General features: G+C 46.6%; 1 protein-coding gene across 1 annotated transcript in view; it reads left to right on the forward strand.

The window, feature by feature from the left end:
• LOC307247645 (guanine nucleotide exchange factor DBS-like) overlaps positions 1–13,463 on the forward strand; it is a gene marked incomplete at its 5' end in the record, with an annotated part of 31,558 nt that extends 18,095 nt beyond the window's left edge. Inside the window, 28 exons of the mRNA XM_080023793.1 lie at positions 248–364; positions 445–561; positions 683–832; positions 923–1,047; positions 1,199–1,313; positions 1,550–1,639; positions 2,576–2,767; positions 3,084–3,275; positions 3,441–3,582; positions 3,840–3,901; positions 4,221–4,289; positions 5,834–5,913; positions 6,264–6,330; positions 6,443–6,558; positions 6,975–7,044; positions 7,148–7,240; positions 7,376–7,468; positions 7,540–7,665; positions 7,855–8,076; positions 8,510–8,602; positions 8,744–8,822; positions 8,904–8,982; positions 9,069–9,178; positions 9,558–9,644; positions 11,424–11,533; positions 12,057–12,169; positions 12,991–13,091; positions 13,353–13,463. Of these exons, the coding sequence (XP_079879919.1) occupies positions 248–364; positions 445–561; positions 683–832; positions 923–1,047; positions 1,199–1,313; positions 1,550–1,639; positions 2,576–2,767; positions 3,084–3,275; positions 3,441–3,582; positions 3,840–3,901; positions 4,221–4,289; positions 5,834–5,913; positions 6,264–6,330; positions 6,443–6,558; positions 6,975–7,044; positions 7,148–7,240; positions 7,376–7,468; positions 7,540–7,665; positions 7,855–8,076; positions 8,510–8,602; positions 8,744–8,822; positions 8,904–8,982; positions 9,069–9,178; positions 9,558–9,644; positions 11,424–11,533; positions 12,057–12,169; positions 12,991–13,091; positions 13,353–13,432 (3,090 nt within the window). The 3' untranslated portion in view covers positions 13,433–13,463. The remainder of the gene's footprint in view (positions 1–247; positions 365–444; positions 562–682; positions 833–922; positions 1,048–1,198; positions 1,314–1,549; positions 1,640–2,575; positions 2,768–3,083; positions 3,276–3,440; positions 3,583–3,839; positions 3,902–4,220; positions 4,290–5,833; positions 5,914–6,263; positions 6,331–6,442; positions 6,559–6,974; positions 7,045–7,147; positions 7,241–7,375; positions 7,469–7,539; positions 7,666–7,854; positions 8,077–8,509; positions 8,603–8,743; positions 8,823–8,903; positions 8,983–9,068; positions 9,179–9,557; positions 9,645–11,423; positions 11,534–12,056; positions 12,170–12,990; positions 13,092–13,352) is intronic.
• Between the last annotated feature and the right edge of the window lie 4,037 nt (positions 13,464–17,500).

A 17,500-nucleotide genomic window follows, 5' to 3' on the forward strand; every position in this document is an offset into this window, starting at 1 on the left:
TCCTGGTGACGTTTGTTTTGTGTTTGTGATGAAGACATAATGTTCAACTCATTTGGAAAGAAGAAGATCAAGCCTCCTTTTCCCATGATGCCTATCCAGGAGATGTGGTCCCGGACCCTGGCGCTGAAGATCCCAGGAAGCATGACCGGGTCCCCTGGGATGTCCAGGGTGGAGACATCATAAATAATAACTCGTGGTCATAAACCATCCCTCCCTTCCTCTTTCCATCTCTCTAACCATGCCGCAGTCCTCCTTCCCAGCTGGTGTAGACCTGGTCCTGGTCCTCCGTCCCTCTTCCTCCTGGTTCCAGAGGACACTCTCAGACTTCCTGTTCAAGATCAACAAGGAGGAGTTCAACATGAAGGTACCTGTCTGTCGGTCTGTCGGTCTGTCGGTCTGTCGGTCTGTCTCACTGTCTCTCTCACCTCCACCTCCCTGCTGCAGGTGGTGCTGCTGAGCTCGGTGACGGAGCTTCACTCCTACATCCCCCCTGATCAGCTGACCTCGGAGTTCGGAGGAAGCCGGAAGTACCAGCACGAGGCCTGGATCTCCCACCGCACGGTACTTACAAATAAAAGCACGCTACACAGGACACACTCAGTGTCCGCCTAAACCTAAACAAATAAAATGTCCTATTAATGCTGTTTTTATCTATTTTATTCCTGAATGTGCCTGACATCAGGCCATCGAGGCCTTCGCCCTCATGGTGAAGACCACCGCTCAGACCCTGCAGGCCTTCGGGACCGAGCTGGCGGAGGCTGAGCTTCCCAACGACGCCATGGCAACCACCGCCCTGCTGCGCGCCCACACCTTGAAGAGGGAGAAGATGAAGGTGGCAAACACTCCTCTTCCGCCCGCTATGCGTCTCCACCCTTCACCTCTCAACATTCTTCTAACCGCTGGAGTCTGATGTGTTTTCCAGGACGAACTGCAGGTGGCGCTGTCGCAGGGAGGCCGACTGCTGCAGTGCATCAACGAGCCACAGCAGAACGACCTGGAGTACGACATGATGCCAGACGAGCTGGAGAACCTGGAAACCGTGCAGAGGTGCAAACCCGCTATATGTTTATAATGCAGCCGCTACATGTTTATAATGGAACCGCTGCATGTTTATTATAGAGCTGCTACATGTTTATTATGCTGCTGCTACATGTTGAAAATACAGCTGCTACATGTTTATAATCCTCCTCCTCCTCAGACTCCTCTCCCAGCTGGATGAGACTGAGAGTGCGTTTGACTCCTTCTGGGGGCGCCATCGCTCCAAGCTGGAGCAGTGTTTGCAGCTCCGCCATTTTGAAAGCTGCTTCCACGAGGTGAGGTTCCATTCTGGGCGTGTGAGGCGTTAGTGGCTCATTGGTTTTCTTCACAGAACTCGAACCCCAACATGAATATGAATTATATGAAAACTTAATATGCAACAAGTATCCATTTACATCAACAGAATGAAGTACGTTTATCAACGATTAATGATGAGTGTGTGTGTGTGTGTGTGTGTGTGTGTGTGTGTGTGTGCGCGCAGATGCGCCCCTTGCTGGACTTGCTATGGCAGAGGGTTTCCAGCTTCTCGGAGATCAGTGTAAGCCCCGCCCATGCCGACCTGGTCCTCCGAGAGCTGAGCATCCACCAGGACAACGCTGCGGTGAGCCCCCTCCCTCTTCCTCTAAGGCCCCTCCCCGAACTCTAATGGCCCTCGACTATCACAAAGGCCCCTCCCCCTACCTCTGAGGCCCCTTCCCCCTAATCTGAGGCCCCTCCCCTAACTCTAATGCCCCTCGCCTTTCACAGAGGCCCCTCAAACTACGTTTGAGCCCCCTCCCCTATCTAGTTGCCAATAGTGTCGTTTAGTGCGCACGCCATAAATTACCTCATTGCGGCGAAGCAAGGGCGTGCATCTCCCAATTTTTGCAACTTCAGATAATTCGAGATGGATGCGTCTGAAGGAAGGCTGTGCCAAGAGGTTCGCAGGTACAATCTGTACGATCCATCCATGTGTGACCACAAAAATAACCAGATGCCGTTAAATTCATGGAAAGCTATTCCATGAGCTATACACAAAGCTATAACTATTTTAATACCTCTTTGTAATGTTTACACTGACAATTTGCATAAAATCAAATCTATATATGTAAAAAAAGCTGCACTAACTACAAAAGATATACATACCTTTTCTATTTTAATTACTAGACTATTTTCTAGTCAGTCAGATCCTTCCCTCAGGACGTCTTTGTAATGTTTACAGCAGTTCATCCAGTTTCCCTGGTGGTTTGTGCATAGCGCCCTCTGTCTTTCAGGAGAATATCGCCACAGCATCTACACGGCAACTACCAACAATAAATAATTAATATAATAATAATAAATTATCATTCCCTCTGGTAGTGCGCCCGCCATGAGCGCCACAGCGACTTTAAAGCAGATTTAATGCTTCTCCACCTATCTCTGAGATTGCTCCACCAGTGCAAGGACTAGGTCAGGACTAGGACTAGTCCTAGTTGTAGTTCTAGTTCTAGTTGCCCTGCCTTTCCCTGATGTGTGTGTGTGTGTGTGTGTGTGTGTGTGTGTGTGTGTGTGTGTGCAGGAGGTCCTGGACCGGGCCCTGGTCCTGGTCCAGGAGGGTGAGGGCCTGGTGGAGGGAGCCCACTACGCTGAGGACTCCATCAGGCCCAAGTGCAGCGAACTACGAGGAGCCTGCGAGGATATCCGCTCCACCCTCAGGACCAAGAGGGGCCTGCTGTTGAGGGCCATGGAGCTCCACCTTGCTTTGGAGAAGGTAGAAGGGTGGAGGGGTGGATACATGCTTGATACTATTGATGCTTAATGATAACACCTAACACCTAATTCCTCCGCCTTCCTCCACTCCTCCACACTCCTGACTCTCTTCCACCTTCCTCCACCCTCATCCACCTCCTCCACCACGCTCCTGCTCCTTTCTCCACTATGCTACCCTCTTTCTTCCTCCTTCTTCCACCCTCCTCCTTCCTTCACTCTGCTCCACCTTCCTCCTTCACCCTCATCCACCTCTTCCACCCTCCTCTCCCTTGTCCTTGTTCCACACTCATCTCTCTCCACCCTCCTCCACCCTTCAGGCCTCTAGGTGGTGTGAGGAGGGCATCTACCTCCTGGCCCTCCAGCCGGTGGAACGCTGTCAGTCCCAGGACGGGGCGGAGGCGGCGCTGCGGGAACTGGAGTGCCACCTGGAGGTGGCTCCGCAGCATGTCCTCAGCGACGCCCCTGCTGTCTATGCCCAGTACCAGGTGGTGCTGACTCCTCCGCTGCGGGTGAGGCTCAGTGGGGCGGACATTTTGATTTAACTTTATGACGAGGATTTATTGTTATTCGTTCGGTAACCCCCCGCCCCCTTCTGCTCCACTCTCTCTTCCCTTCTGTCTCCCATCCTTCCCCTCCTCCCTCCTTTCTCGCCCCATCCCCCCTCCCTCCCACAGATCCAGGTAGAGCAGCTCTTCCAGAAGCAGGCCTCGCTGCAGCAGATGTTCGAGCGTCGCCGTCTCAGTCTGAAGAAATTGGCGGCGAAGCAGAAGAGACCAGTGCAGCCAGTCGCCCCCCGGCCGGAGCTGAAGAGCCCAGGTGTCCCTCCATCCTTTGCTATATCTATCTGTTTATTCATCCATCCATCCATCCCTCCATCTATCTGCCTATCTAAAGAGAAGGATGTACCGATGGGGCATGTAAGATGAAAATGAATGGATTCTTCTGGGAGTGAGAGTGGGTGGGATGGAGGGATGAAAAGGATGGAGGGATGTAGGAGTCAAGAAGAGAGGAGTGAGAAGGAGGAGGAGGAGTAGTGGGGAGGAGGAGTAAATACCAGACTGTTTCTCCCGCAGATCAGAGGAGAAAAGGGAGGAGGTTCTCAGAGGACAACATCCTGAACACATTCTCCAGGAAGGTAGTGTGTTATTACTATTATTATTATAAGTCAATTCAATCATATCCCCGGCACGCACGCTCTGTGTATTCGTTCCGTGACCCCACCCCACTGACCCGCCGTATCAGCTCTCTTTATGTTATATATAATCTTGAATTGTAGTTAGTTATAAAATTAACATTAATAAATTCCTCTGTATTGTGAACAGGGCTTGTATATTGTTTCGTCACACACCTCACACACGTCACACCGACTTACCTGGACCCCTTGCATTGCTGCCTGCAGCTATATTTATTACAGTCTGGATCCCCTATCAATATTGTTCTGGGAAAATTCTCAGAATTTTGAAATCTCAAACTATCTGGAGCACAACAGAAGCTACGAACACGTTTACGTCCTGTTTGAACCGGTATGTCACAAACACCTCGTGGTTCAAATTTCATCCAAATCTATCCATATACGGAGCAGAGATTTGTGAAAAACCGAACAAATTTGATTGATATCAAGCCCCTCCTCCTCTTCCTCCTCCTCCTCCAGGCGGTCCAATGCATTTCACGCCAAAATAGGTCCAACCCAGCGAAAGCTATGGTTGAGGTGTTGTTTAAACCGATATGTCACAAGGATCTCGTGGTTTAAGTTAAATCCATCGATTCAAGATTCACATACAAAGCAGATATTAGTGAAAAACTGAAAAAATTTGACCCCAAATATTGAGCTGGTCCGGTTTGACTGACATGCCACTATTTGTAAACAAAATGACAAGATGAGATTTACATTAAGACGCTTTAAGACGTCATCATACTATTTACTATAAATGTGCAGTTTCTGATCCAGAATGTACATTCGGGCGGTGTACGGTGTACACTCTGTGTTTCGACGTCGATTACTTTGCCGCATTCATGGAAAATATGAAAAAAAATATTCCACAAAAACTCGTGACCACGTAGAGTTGAGTCCACTCAAATGTTTGACTGAGTGATGCGTTCAAGATCCAGTGAGGCATCGGAAAAATACAAGCCAGGAAATGGTAATTACTCACAGAAATACCACAATGTTTTTTGTATTTCATGGAGACATAACTTATTGAAAATGTAAACCAAAGAAAAAAGTGACCAACAAAATTATGTAAATTCGACTGCTATCGTCAATCTGCATAAATATACGTAAACCTATGTAAATGTGTCATTATTGACGTACACGAGACACAATGTCACCTACCCTCACTGAGACTCGTGATGTACTTACATACAACAAGGTAAGTTCTGACAATGAAAAGATTCGGTTTGAAGTAAAAAAAAAAATTTTTTTTTTAAATAAACGTTACGTATAAACAGTTTCCTACAGCTAAATGTAACAGATTTAAATGAAAAGACGAAAAGTCTTAACTTTAAGTTCTTCCATAATAATTGTTATGACGAATGTTAATGTCAAAGTCCCATAAATGTCTTCATAACAATATAGGCTAGTTATCTATTTAACTGAATTTACAATTGTAGATTATTAACAGAAAAAAACTTAATAAATAAGTCATTACAACTAACATGTATTTATTATAGTTATGAAATGAAATGTATTTATTATTATTTTTATGAAAAGTAATTACAAAGTTTGTTTTTGTTTGTCTTTTTTTTGTCCTTTGAATTTGGCGTGACTTCATAGACTTCATAAGTGTCAATTTTGATGATTGATGATTTCACAAAAACCCCAAAAATATAACACGTACCTAAAATGAATAAACTGGACCCTGTGTATTGCTGCCTGCAGCTATACTTATTATTAATATTATACGGGTTAATTTCTTGTTGACAGCAAACTTTTTGACAAGATATAAAATTGTTTTTAATTAATTATTTGAACCTAAATGTCTGACTAAATGTCTCGAAGAGATTCATCAGTTAAAAGATTATGGATTATGGAATCATAGATGATGAATTATATTCTCTACACGTCCAGGTGGAGTCTCCATTGCTTAATGGCATCACCCGCCACGCATCTCTCTCCGAGGAAGAGGAAAACCTGGCGGTGCTCCGGTGGTGAGTCCAGTAGAGTCTGAGGGTCTGGATTCCAGGGGTCTGGGGATTAAAGTCTGGGGATCTAGGTCTGTAGGTCTGGAGTCCAGGGGCCTGGGGGTCTGGGTCTGGGGATCTAGGTCTGTGGGTCTGGAGTCCAGGGGTCAGGGATGCACCCTCAGTTCCATCAGCCCTGGTCCTGGTACCAAGAAGATGAATACAACTACAGACCAGTGGCCTTGACATCGCCTCCTGGTGGAGACACCCCTGCACCGCATGGTGGTGTGGATGATACTCCACAGAGGCCACTTCCACTGTGTACTCGGCTGCTCCCTGCTCGACACTAAATACTATGTGTACTCTGTTTTTTTCAGTCATGTGATGAACGAACTGTTGGAGACGGAGAGAGCCTACGTGGAGGAGCTGCTCTGTGTTTTGGAGGTGAGAGAACTCATCCTCCTATTCTCCTCCTCCTCTCTTCTCTCTCATTCTTCTTTCCTCATCCCCCCCTCTCCTCCTGCTCTTCACTTACTCTCACTGTGATGTGTTTCAGGGCTACGCAGCAGAGTTGGAAAACCCAGCACTCTCTCACCTGGTCCCTTGTTCGCTGCTCAACAAGAAGGACGTTCTGTTTGGCAACATGCCACAGATCTTCCACTTCCACAATGGGTACGCATAACCTGGAGCCAGTTGCCGTAGGCAACCAGATTTGGGCCATTGTCAACCATCTGCTGTGCTCTGGTTGCCCCGTTGTCAACCGCTTTTCATATGTCACGTTAAAATTAACGCAGTATACCTCTGTTTTTTTAGAGACTTGAGTTGAAATATCTATTATAATTATATAGGACCATTAGCATAAAAATAAAAAAATATTATTTTTGGCCTTCCCCTGTCACTTTTCATCCTTTCATCCTTGTATCCTTTCATAGTGGCACCATCTGGTCACTATACGTAGAATAGACTGGAACCCATTCAGTCTTATTTCACCATGAATGTGAATGTTGAGAGAGGAAGGATTGGTTATTGTTCAGAAAGGACAACTCCTACTGCCAAGGACTGAGCCTCCACTGTGTCTGTGCTTCCAGGACGTTCCTGAAGGAGCTGGAGACGTACAGCGAGCGCCCCGGACTTGTGGGACGCTGCTTCCTGGACCGGGTACCAGTCTCTACCACCTTCAGTTCTCTCTTTCATTTTATAAATTGTATAAATATTATATAAATATTGTATTAATATTGTATTAATATGATATTTCTTCCAGATGAGTGAGCTGAGGATCTATGAGGCATACTGCCAGAACAAACCTCGCTCTGAGAGTCTGTGGCGGCAGTGCTCCGACTGCGCCTTCTTCCAGGTTCACCCCTTTATCACTTCATCATTCACCAGTTCATCTTCACCACTTTACAAAGTTTAGATATTTGAAACTGACTAGAAGAACTTGTACTCTGTTACTTTGTTGCCGTGGCGACATTCCCTGGTCCGGCTCCAGGAGTGCCAGAAGAAGCTGGACCACAAGCTGGGCCTGGACTCGTACCTCCTAAAACCGGTGCAGAGGATAACCAAGTACCAGTTGCTACTCAAGGTGTGTACTGGTAGTACATAGCACTTGTACTGCCTGGTGTGTAGTACATGTACTCTGTTTACCCTCCTCAGGAGATGCTGAAGTACAGCCGAGGCTGCGATGGCAGCGAGGATCTGCAGGAGGCACTTTCCTCCATCCTGGGCATCCTGAAGGCCGTCAATGACTCCATGCACCTCATCGCCATCACTGGATATGAGGTCAGATGTCGTTGGTGTATTGGCTTTAACTAGCTTGGCTTATCTTTAACGACCTTAAACAGCAACCAAATCCTAAAACCTTTCCCCCCTGACCGCTCCCCCCCTAACCACTCCCCCACTGACCTCTCCCCCCGGAACTCTCACCCTGACCTTTCCTGCCCTGACCTTTCTCCCATTGATCTCCTCCAGGGGAACCTCTCAGACCTGGGTCGTCTGCTAATGCAGGGCTCCTTCAGCGTTTGGACGGAGCACAAGAAGGGTCACGCCAAGGTCAAAGACCTGGCGCGCTTCAAGCCCATGCAGCGCCACCTTTTCCTCCACCAGAGGGCGCTGCTGTTTTGCAAGCGGCGCGAGGAGAGCGGCGAAGGCTACGAGAAGGCCCCGTCATACAGTTTCAAGCACTCGCTTAACGTGAGGATGGAGGGATGGAGGGTGGACGGGAATAAATGCAGGGAGGGAGGGAGGGATAGAGGACTGTCATTGGAATTCCCAAATGTACGAAGATTTTTAGCAGATCAGGTGATTTCTCCAGATCGTCCTTAATGGACAGACCGGCCAGAAAGGTCCTCAAAGATCCAGAAAGGTCCAGAAAGGTCCTCAAAGGTCTGGAAAGATCCAGAAAGGTCTAGAAAGGTCCAAAGAGCTCCAGAAAAGTTGTTAAAGTTCCATGAAGGTCATGCTGTTTTCTGACGAAATAAATGGCTTCTGTTCTACAACCACAAAATTTACATTCCTAAAGATTGCTACTCGACTCAACATTTTGTCACCGAAGGAGAAATCCTTTTTACAGAAGTTTTGACTTTGAGGAACCAAACCGACGTTCTGACCTTTTCCCTGCTTCAAGATGAGCGCGGTTGGAATCACAGAAAACGCCAAAGGAGACAACAAGAAGTTTGAGATCTGGTGCAACTCCAGGGAGGAGGTTTTCATCGTGCAGGTGAGACGCCTTCCACCATCTTGCTCAGAAGTGAAACCTGCATCTCCGAACTAAAAATCACAGTCCATCTTTTTACGTAGTTTCTGACTTGACTTACATGCAGCACAAGCCTTCTTTTCCCTCCGGTCCTGATCATCTTAGGCCCAGACGCCAGAGATCAAGACGTCATGGGTTAACGAGATCCGGAACCTTCTGACGGAGCAGCTGAGAGCCTGCAGAGGTACGAGGAGCAGGAGGCGCACCATGCTCAGGTTCCTCCTCCTTGGTTTCCACAGTTCTAAGACGTTCTGCTTCCTTCTAGAAGCCAGCCAGCAGAAGAGCTGTGACACTGTGTCTCCAGGTCCCACCGGCAACAACTCCACCTCCTCCACCTCCCTCGGGTGGGTGACGGAGCTCGCTAACTGTTACCGCGAGCGTCAGAACATCCAGCATCTAAACTGAATCACTGGCCTTCCTCTCCTTCCAGTCCATTCCGCAGCAGCCTGAAGAACCAGAAGAAGGTGGAGGAGAAGAAGGCGGAGCCTAGCATGACCTTCGACCCGAACGGCCCCGCCTCCTCATCGCCGAAGCCCCAAGGTAACCATGGAAACGGACAGAAACCGCAAAAAGCCGGCAGATCAGAGCTTTTACAGTGCATTTACGCTGCAAAAATTGTAATGTAGATATAATAAAAAAAATATATTTTTTCAATACATCAATCAATATAGATATTTGGTTCTGTATTTTCTAAATATGTTATCTATAATATAGTTTGTTTTTTATATAAATGTACAATTTTTTCATAAATGTATATTTTTAACAGTGTTCCTTAACATTTCCACTGGTTGGACTCCAACCTTCTCCACCTCCATCATCCATTCTCAATCCCTTTCTCTCGCTCCTCTCTTTATTCTCTCTCTCTCTCTCTCTCTCTCTCTCTCTCTGTGGTCCTTCCTTCCTCACTGGTTCCTGCCAGATGAGCAGGTGGTGAGCAATCCCACCACCGCGGGCAGGACGCGCTTCACGCTGCAGGGATTCAGCCACAACCTGAAGAGTCCCAAAGGTAGCGGTCCTTCAAATGTCTTGTGTTTTCATTTTGACACGTAATCTTTTAAAATTGGTTACAGTAAATTGACGATTTCTATTCAATTTGAATTTACAAGCTCTTTATTTAATTTTAACAAACATTTAATCTTTTTTTTTTTTTTTTTTTTTCCACAAAATGAGTTGAGTTCTTCTGCATCAGAGCAAACGTTTCTGATGTTGATCCAGAAACTGTCTCTCTCCTCAATGTTGTAAAACTTTTCTTAAAAAGTTCTTGTGACAGTTCGGCTTGCCACACGCCACCCAAGTGGTGTTTTCAGGGACCCCCGGCACAGAGACACAGACGACGGGGGGCTTGTAAGCACCAGTTTATTGTGGAGAGGATGCTTGGTGGAATTAGCCAGGAGCAGAGAGAACATGTCATGACAGGGCTCCTATACTGTGTGTGTGGGAGGATAGGGGTCAGAACCTGTTGCTCGTTAGCCCAACCACCGAGCAACAGGTATGCAGCCACCCTGACCCTATCACCTAGATCCGGGTCAGGTGTGGCTGCTCAAACCATCCCATCTCCACATCACAGTTCTTAAATTGGGAATGGTAGCTCAGGAGGTAGAGCTGGTCGTTTAGTAATCTAAAGGTTGCTGGTTTCGATCAGGCTCCCCCTGCTAGCATGCTGCTGTAGTGTCCTTGAGCAAGACACTTAACCCCTAATTGCTCCTGATGGCTGCGTCCCTTTGGTGTTTGAATAATTGTAAGTCGCTTTGGCTAAAAGCGTCTGCTAAAAAAAAAAGTACGTTTTAAAGTCTCATCCCTCTGCTCTGTGGAAATCCTGCATTCTGATTGGTCCGTAGATCAACCAACGCTCAGTTTCTCTCCATAGAACCTACAATGGAAGACTGGAAGAGATGGATGTTGGACATATAGACCTTCTTTTCTCCTTGCTCTCCTAATTGTTCCCCTTCTTCCTTCCTTCCTTTCGTTCTGATCGTTGGCCCAGCCTTGAGTCGTGACCCCACCCTTAAATGTGACCCGGTCCAAAGTGACGCACCGACCTCCAGGATTAGAGGTACAACCCTCCCATCGAGCCCGCCCGTCACCTAATGGCTGTGGCCCTCGAAGCCACGCCCCCTCATATTCACATTTTTTCGTGTATTTCCATCTCATGCCAAGAAACGAGGTGTGTTTTGACTGTTCATTTCATCGCTGTGGCAACCTGCCTGTCCTGTCGCTGGCCATTTAGCATTTCTCTGTTGCATATAGATGTATGTTTTAGGGGCCCAGGGCTCAGCAATAAGGGTTGCCCCGGGCAACCAGATTTGGGCCATTGTCGACCATCCTGTGTGGTCTGGTTGCCCAGCTGACAACCAGCGTGGTGGACCCAACATGGTCCAAACTTGACCAGCGTGTTGTCAATCTTAGCAACCAGCAGCTGATGCGTGGCCGGCAACTTGAAACCACTTGTAGAATCTGTGTTGTGCCATGAACTGGTCCAGCACCGGCCCCTGGTCCTGACCCTCAAGGTGGAGGTTACTGAACATACTTGGAACCAGAGGACTAACTGGTGACCAGTTGACTTTAAACTGACCAAACTGTCCCATCTTCCACCACTCCATTCCTCCTTACATCCAATGCTCTCTCTCTCTCCCTCCCCTCCCCGTCTCTCTCTCCCACCCCTCCCTACACCCCTCCCCTCCCCTTCTCCATCCCTCCATGCTCTCTCTCTCTCTCTCTCTCTCTCTCTCTCTCTCCCTGCCCCTCCCCGCTGTCTCCCTCCATCCCTCCTCCTCTGCTCCTCCAGGTTGGACCAAGGCGCCGCTCTCGGTCGATGCTCCTGAAGACCAAGATGGCTTCTCCAGTGGCGACGACCCTGTGACCTCCGACCCTGAGGACGGCGGCTGCAGGAAGCTGGTGCGTTGTCGTGATAACCAGGGTGTCTGCAGGCCCTTAGGAATTCAGATTGATCAAGATTAGGCCTTGAAAGTCATTAAAAGTCAGTCATTAAATAAGTATTAAATTCTGGTTTGGAACTAGTTTTAAAAATCACCATACCTGGACCCTGAACCTTTGACTCTGATTCTAGTTCAAGTTCTGATGTTCACATTGTTGTGAAGATTTAATGTTTCGTTTTTTTAAATCCTAGATTCTGATTCGTCAGTAGGTCACACAGCTGTCATTATTACTGAATAAGGATGCTCTCTGTTAACAATGACAGTTGCCACAGCAACCACTTCTCCTGGTTTCACTTCACCTCACATCAATCATTCTACTTGCTACTGCTAACACTAATTACTAGTTAATGTCCAGTTTAACATTAATAACAGGAAATAGGTTATTATTGCAGTTAGTTATAGTTATTTCAGTAAATAGTTTGGTCATATGTAGGAGAATAGTTCACTACGTTGCTAATTTTTACATTATTGTCTCCCACCAGACAGCAGGAAAGTACATGGTGGTGGCAGACTCCGACAAGACCGGACTCCCAGAGCTTTCCTTCAAGACGGGAGACGAGGTCCAGCTGGTCCGGGAAAGAGAGGGGGAAGGATGGTAAGTGTCGAGGGCTGAAAGGGTCAAAATTCAGACGAATGATTTGCCCAGGGAGGCGACTGACGGCAGTGCGCTTGGCCACTGCCTCTTCTAGGCTGGTGACCCTCTCTTCCAGGTGGCAAACACAGCCTTTGAAATGTGAAAAGAAGTTTTGTTCTTGACTCCTTAATAGGATTCATTCGGGAGCATGTTGCATTAATTAAGGGAAAAATTAATTCAATCTGTGTTAAACATCATATTATAACCATAAAAAGATCTAGTACCAATGACATGTTTTATTATTATTCTATAGAGTGGGGCATTGAGGTGTATAGATGGCTCACTGGGAAATACAGTAGAAGCAGATCAAAGGCAAAAATGACAACCGTGGTAAAGTTGGTTCGATATTCAGATATTCTACAAAGGTTCGTCCAGAACTTCCAAGGGAGTGCGGCTGATCACTTCCCTGGGATGAGGTGCTGCTTCATGGACAGCGGCAGCACTGAGAGCGGGTTGCTGGTTCAATGAAGTATTAGGGGACTTTCTACAAAACTACATTTGACTCCATTTTTTAAAGTTCAATGGCTTTTTGTTCATGTGACTGAGGACACTCAGACTCGTCTATATAATACTAGGACATAGTTACTTCCACACGTTGCACAGCCTTTTGATTGAAAATAAAGGTCTTTTAACTTTTATCTTGAAATCAACATGTAGATTAGACCTCAGAAGCATATCGGCTTTTGAGTGTTCTCAGTCACATGACAAAAAAGCTTTAATTTTTGAAATGGAGATGCCAAAGTGGTGGATGCTAACGCGCTAACCCGCTCTCCTGGTTCCAGGTTTGTGAGGAACCTTCGCAGCGGGACGGAGTGCTGGGTGGAGGCCTCCGCCCTGATGGAGCTGCTCTCCCCCCCCAGGTCCCAGTCGCTCAGCAGCTCAGGTGGGTTCTTGTGGAGGTAATACACCTGACTGCCAGGGGGCAGTAGAGGTGGATGTAATGCACCCGGGTGCCTCCTCCAGGGGGGAGTAGAGGTGGAGGTAATATAGCTGACTGCCAGGGGGCAGTAGAGGTAGTTTTAATACACCCATGGGCCTCCTCCAGGGGGCAGTAGAGGTGGAGGGTATACACCTGCCTCCACCAAGGGGAGGAGAGCACCCTGAACCACCTGCTGACACCACTGTTGCTGTGTTTGTCCTGCAGAGAGCAGCGTCTCTGGACACCTCAGCTCCTCCTCCAGCTTCAGCGACACCTGCACCAGCTTCTCTGACATCAAGCCCTGACGCCGCCCACAGGAAAGGCGTCAAACCCAGCATTAAGCTCCACCCCCTCCATTAATCCCAGGTCTACATCCATCTGGTGGACCGTGCCCCACTGGCAGGCCACACCCCGATCTGGAGGTGGTTTCAGACCTGACACTGCCCGAACAATACCCCGAAGTGGAGGGAGGGTGGATGTTGTGGCGGTGTTTGTAGCGCCACCTACAGATCGGATCAGGCAGCATGGTTATGGAAGTTTGTGTTCTCGAAAAACTTTGGCAGCTCCAGCGCAACATATCTCTCAGGGTCTCAGGGTCTCGTGGTCTCTCAGTTCCTCGGGTCTCTCAGTGACACTCGGGGACTCCGGTCTCTCAGGGTCTCTGAATCTCAGGGTCTCTCTGAATCTCAGGCCCACAATCTCACCAGCATTTCCCTGCTGGTCGCTTCACAGCGTGGCCTCCACACGGTCAGACCCTCCACCCGAACCCTCCACACAGACCCTCCAACTAGACCCTCCACATAGAGCCAGACCATCCACACAGACCATCCACACAGAGCTCTGTGCACCCCTAGTGGTCTAGATGCTCCATGAAAACCCACTGAATACCTGCAAACCAATGATGTGAGTGTGATTTTTACATTGTTATTCATTTGGGCTTTTAATCGCGTGAGATGAGGCCAGCCCACTTTCAGAGGCACTGTAGTCACCCAATATTGTAGCTTAAAGTATTAGTAATTTTGAACCTGAAGGATTGGAATATTTTGTTTTGTTTTATGCAGCACATTGCAGCAAATCTGAGAGTGTTGTGATCAATGTGGAATTATGCAATATGAAATATCTGTATATTTTTGTAAATATGTAATTCTGCATTGTATGAAATAAAATCCAGCTTTGATAAAATCTTTAGATGTTTTTTTTATTGCGGCAGCAGCAGAACCCTTGGGTGTGATGATTCAGACGCTGCCTTTCAGTGTTGCTGTCACAACAGGTTCGAGTCCCGGTTTTACACCAAAGTCACTGCTGAGGTTCCTTCAATCCTAACCCAACCCCAAACTCACACCCCTGTTTTCTGGCCCCTGTATTAGGACAGTAGAGGAATTTGGAGGGGGGAAAAAAACAGAAAAACACACGAGGGGCACCCCTTTGTGTGGAGTACTCCAAATTCCTCTGCTGTATTCATATAAGCTCCGATAAACGGTTGGGAATTTAGGGGAACATTGGAGCATTGTAGAAACACCAAAATTACAAGCATAAAAACACAAAGGTTCTAGGTTCAATCGCAGAACTTTTGTCCTCAGTTTCCGGATGTACAAGGCCGTCGCTATTTTCAATAGTAAGTACGTAAGTACAGCGTCAAATCCTGAGGATTCCATCCAGGTCACTGCTGAGGCTCTTTTGAGCAGGTGATTGGAGGAGACGACTGATCCTGGTGAGCGGCTCAAAGAGATGACCCACTGGATGGGAACTTCAGGGTTCAAAGCCCAGCGATCTTTGGGTAGACGAACCCTTAAGGACATTATTTAAAAGCTCCTGGAGAGCAGGGCTCAGAAGTAGGGACCTGTTGTCATGATGGTGTTGGGAGTCAGAGGACGTGCCGTGACCAATTTAATTCCTCCTCTGTCAGGAATATCCTTGTTCTAAATCTAGCAATGGGTTGAGCACTTAGTCATTTCACACTTTGAATGAATAAAATTGTGTTCTTAGCTGGGAATGGAAACCAGTTGAAGACAAAATGCAATGTTCCATTGTTTTATACTCTGTCTGTTGTCGGTTGATCCTTCCAGAACCACAACTCTTTGTGTTTACACATCCGTAGTGGAAGTCGTGTTTTTATTCTGCTCTTTTTTGTGCACCAATAAACTCACTCCATGCAGAAGCAAGTAAAGAAGTGTGGTTCATTTAAACGGTTACATCTACAGGCCAGGTTGAAATCTACGATGGCTTTTGGAAGGGCAAGCTGTTAGGCACTAGAACATACTGTCACATTAAATTATGTATACCCTGGAATCTTCTTCAAACTCACAACCCTGTTCTCTTGAGCTTCTATTAAGACAGGAGCAGAATTTGGAGACGATTGGATCAGAGCGAATCAAAGCAGCAGGACTCTGTGGTCTGACGGATGCAGACCCAGCCAGCAGGCCCATGCAGAGACCTTAAGAGGGGTAGGTGCTCAAAGTTAAAAAGGGCAAATGGGACAAGATTTTAAAATGCCATTCCCAGAACAACCTTTTGAATTTTAGCAACCCATATACAAACAGTATGTAATCTAATAAAGGAAGGAATATCTGTCTGTGTATTTGTGTATGTATGTATGGATGTATGTACTTTGATTATCACAACAACCGTTCATTGGATCCACTTCACACTTAGTGGGTGAATGGCTGGAGACCCAAGGACGTGCAGTGTCGAATTTAGTGCAATTTGGACACGTGACACGTGTAATATTAATAAACTTTGAATCAACAAGCGAAAAGCGAGCCACTCAGCAGGGCCGGGCTTTAGGGCTGAGACTGAATAACTTACATCTGCAGTGCAGCCCCAATATGTAGTCTGTGTGTTTTTTTCACCATTAGAAAGTGTATTTACCCGGTGTATGACTCGAATCAGGTAATAATCAGGTTTTTTTCCAGACTCGCCATGACTTGGTCCCGTGCTGTGTCTATTGCTATGGTTTGAATATATCTGAATGAGGATCCACAGTAGGTTATTGTATCTATGGTTTCTAGATCTACCTGTTCTGCTGATCCACCCAGAAACTGGTTTACATTTACATTAGAGATTTAAAAAATAAATAAAAAAAGATTGTATTGTTTGATCATTGATCATGTTTATAATAATGTTCCTTAATTTTGGAAATATCATTTTTTTATGAATATAATTTATACCAAGTAATTTAAATTTATCAATATCATTTTGAAATTATTGTTACAAAAATTGTTACAATAAATGTAACATAGAGTTACATTGGGAGAAGGATGCTGAGGATGGAGCTGCCAGGCAAGAGGAAAAGAGGAAGGCCAAAGAGAAGGTTTATGGATGTGGTGAGGGAGGACGTGCAGGCAGTTGGTGTAAGGGAGGAAGATGCGCAGAACAGAAGGTATTGGAGGTAGATGATCCGCTGTGGCGACCCCTAAGCAGCAGCTGAAAGAAGAAATTACAATAAATGTAACAATTGCAATAGATTAAAAAAAATTTAATTCTACAAAAAAAAGGAGCTGAAACGGTTATATAATCCCGGCTGTTCTGTCTCTACTTCTAAAAATGTATTTCTACTGAGAAGAGTCTTCTGTTTCCATTCACTTCCCTTCAGTCCGAGGTTTTCTGGAGCAGCATCTAGTGGCCACGAGAGGAACTGCAGTTTAAAGCGCTTCCGCATTGGCTTCAGCACCACCCCAAATGGTGTCTCCATCAGCTGGACAACGTACGAATCACCCCGGAATTTTAATTAGAATGAATGAACTCATTTGTTTAGGAAAGACACTTTAATTCTCATTACAGAGACACTGAATACGTCTGTCAATACATTCAATACGCGCTGGGACGCACAAATCATTTAAATATTTCATAGGAACTGAGCAAGGACTAAATGTTCCTTATATCTACAGTTTGATATTACATATGGTACAGTCCTGTACATGTTAGTGGTGGGGTTGCAGGTACACATATTATGTAGTAATATGTAGTGGTGATGTAGCGCTCAGTGGATCACGTAAAGTGATCATGCGATTTAACAACATGAGGGACTGAGGACAACCTTGTCATGGTCAAATTACTAATAAACACAACATTACAAAACCAATACAGATCAATACGGACCACATGTCCTTCCTCTGCTGTTACATTCTCTGGACACTAGAGGGCAGTGGGTAGCTTGTGGTCGTGTGTGTGGGGGGGGGGGGGTGTCTGGGGTCAGGTTAGGTAGGTTAGTTTAGCTGTAGGGGGTCAGGGGTCAGGTGAGCTAGGTCAGTTTAGCTGTAGGGCTTCAGGGATCAGGTTAGGTAGGTCAGTTAAGCTGTAGGGGGTCTGGGGTCAGGTTAGGTAGGTTCGTTTCCAAAATGTTGGACTCACCCACCTGGCTCAGAGCTTAACCA

The sequence above is a fragment of the Zeus faber genome (genome assembly GCF_960531495.2).
Source record: "Zeus faber genome assembly, chromosome: 2".
Taxonomy (NCBI): Eukaryota; Metazoa; Chordata; class Actinopteri; order Zeiformes; family Zeidae; genus Zeus; species Zeus faber.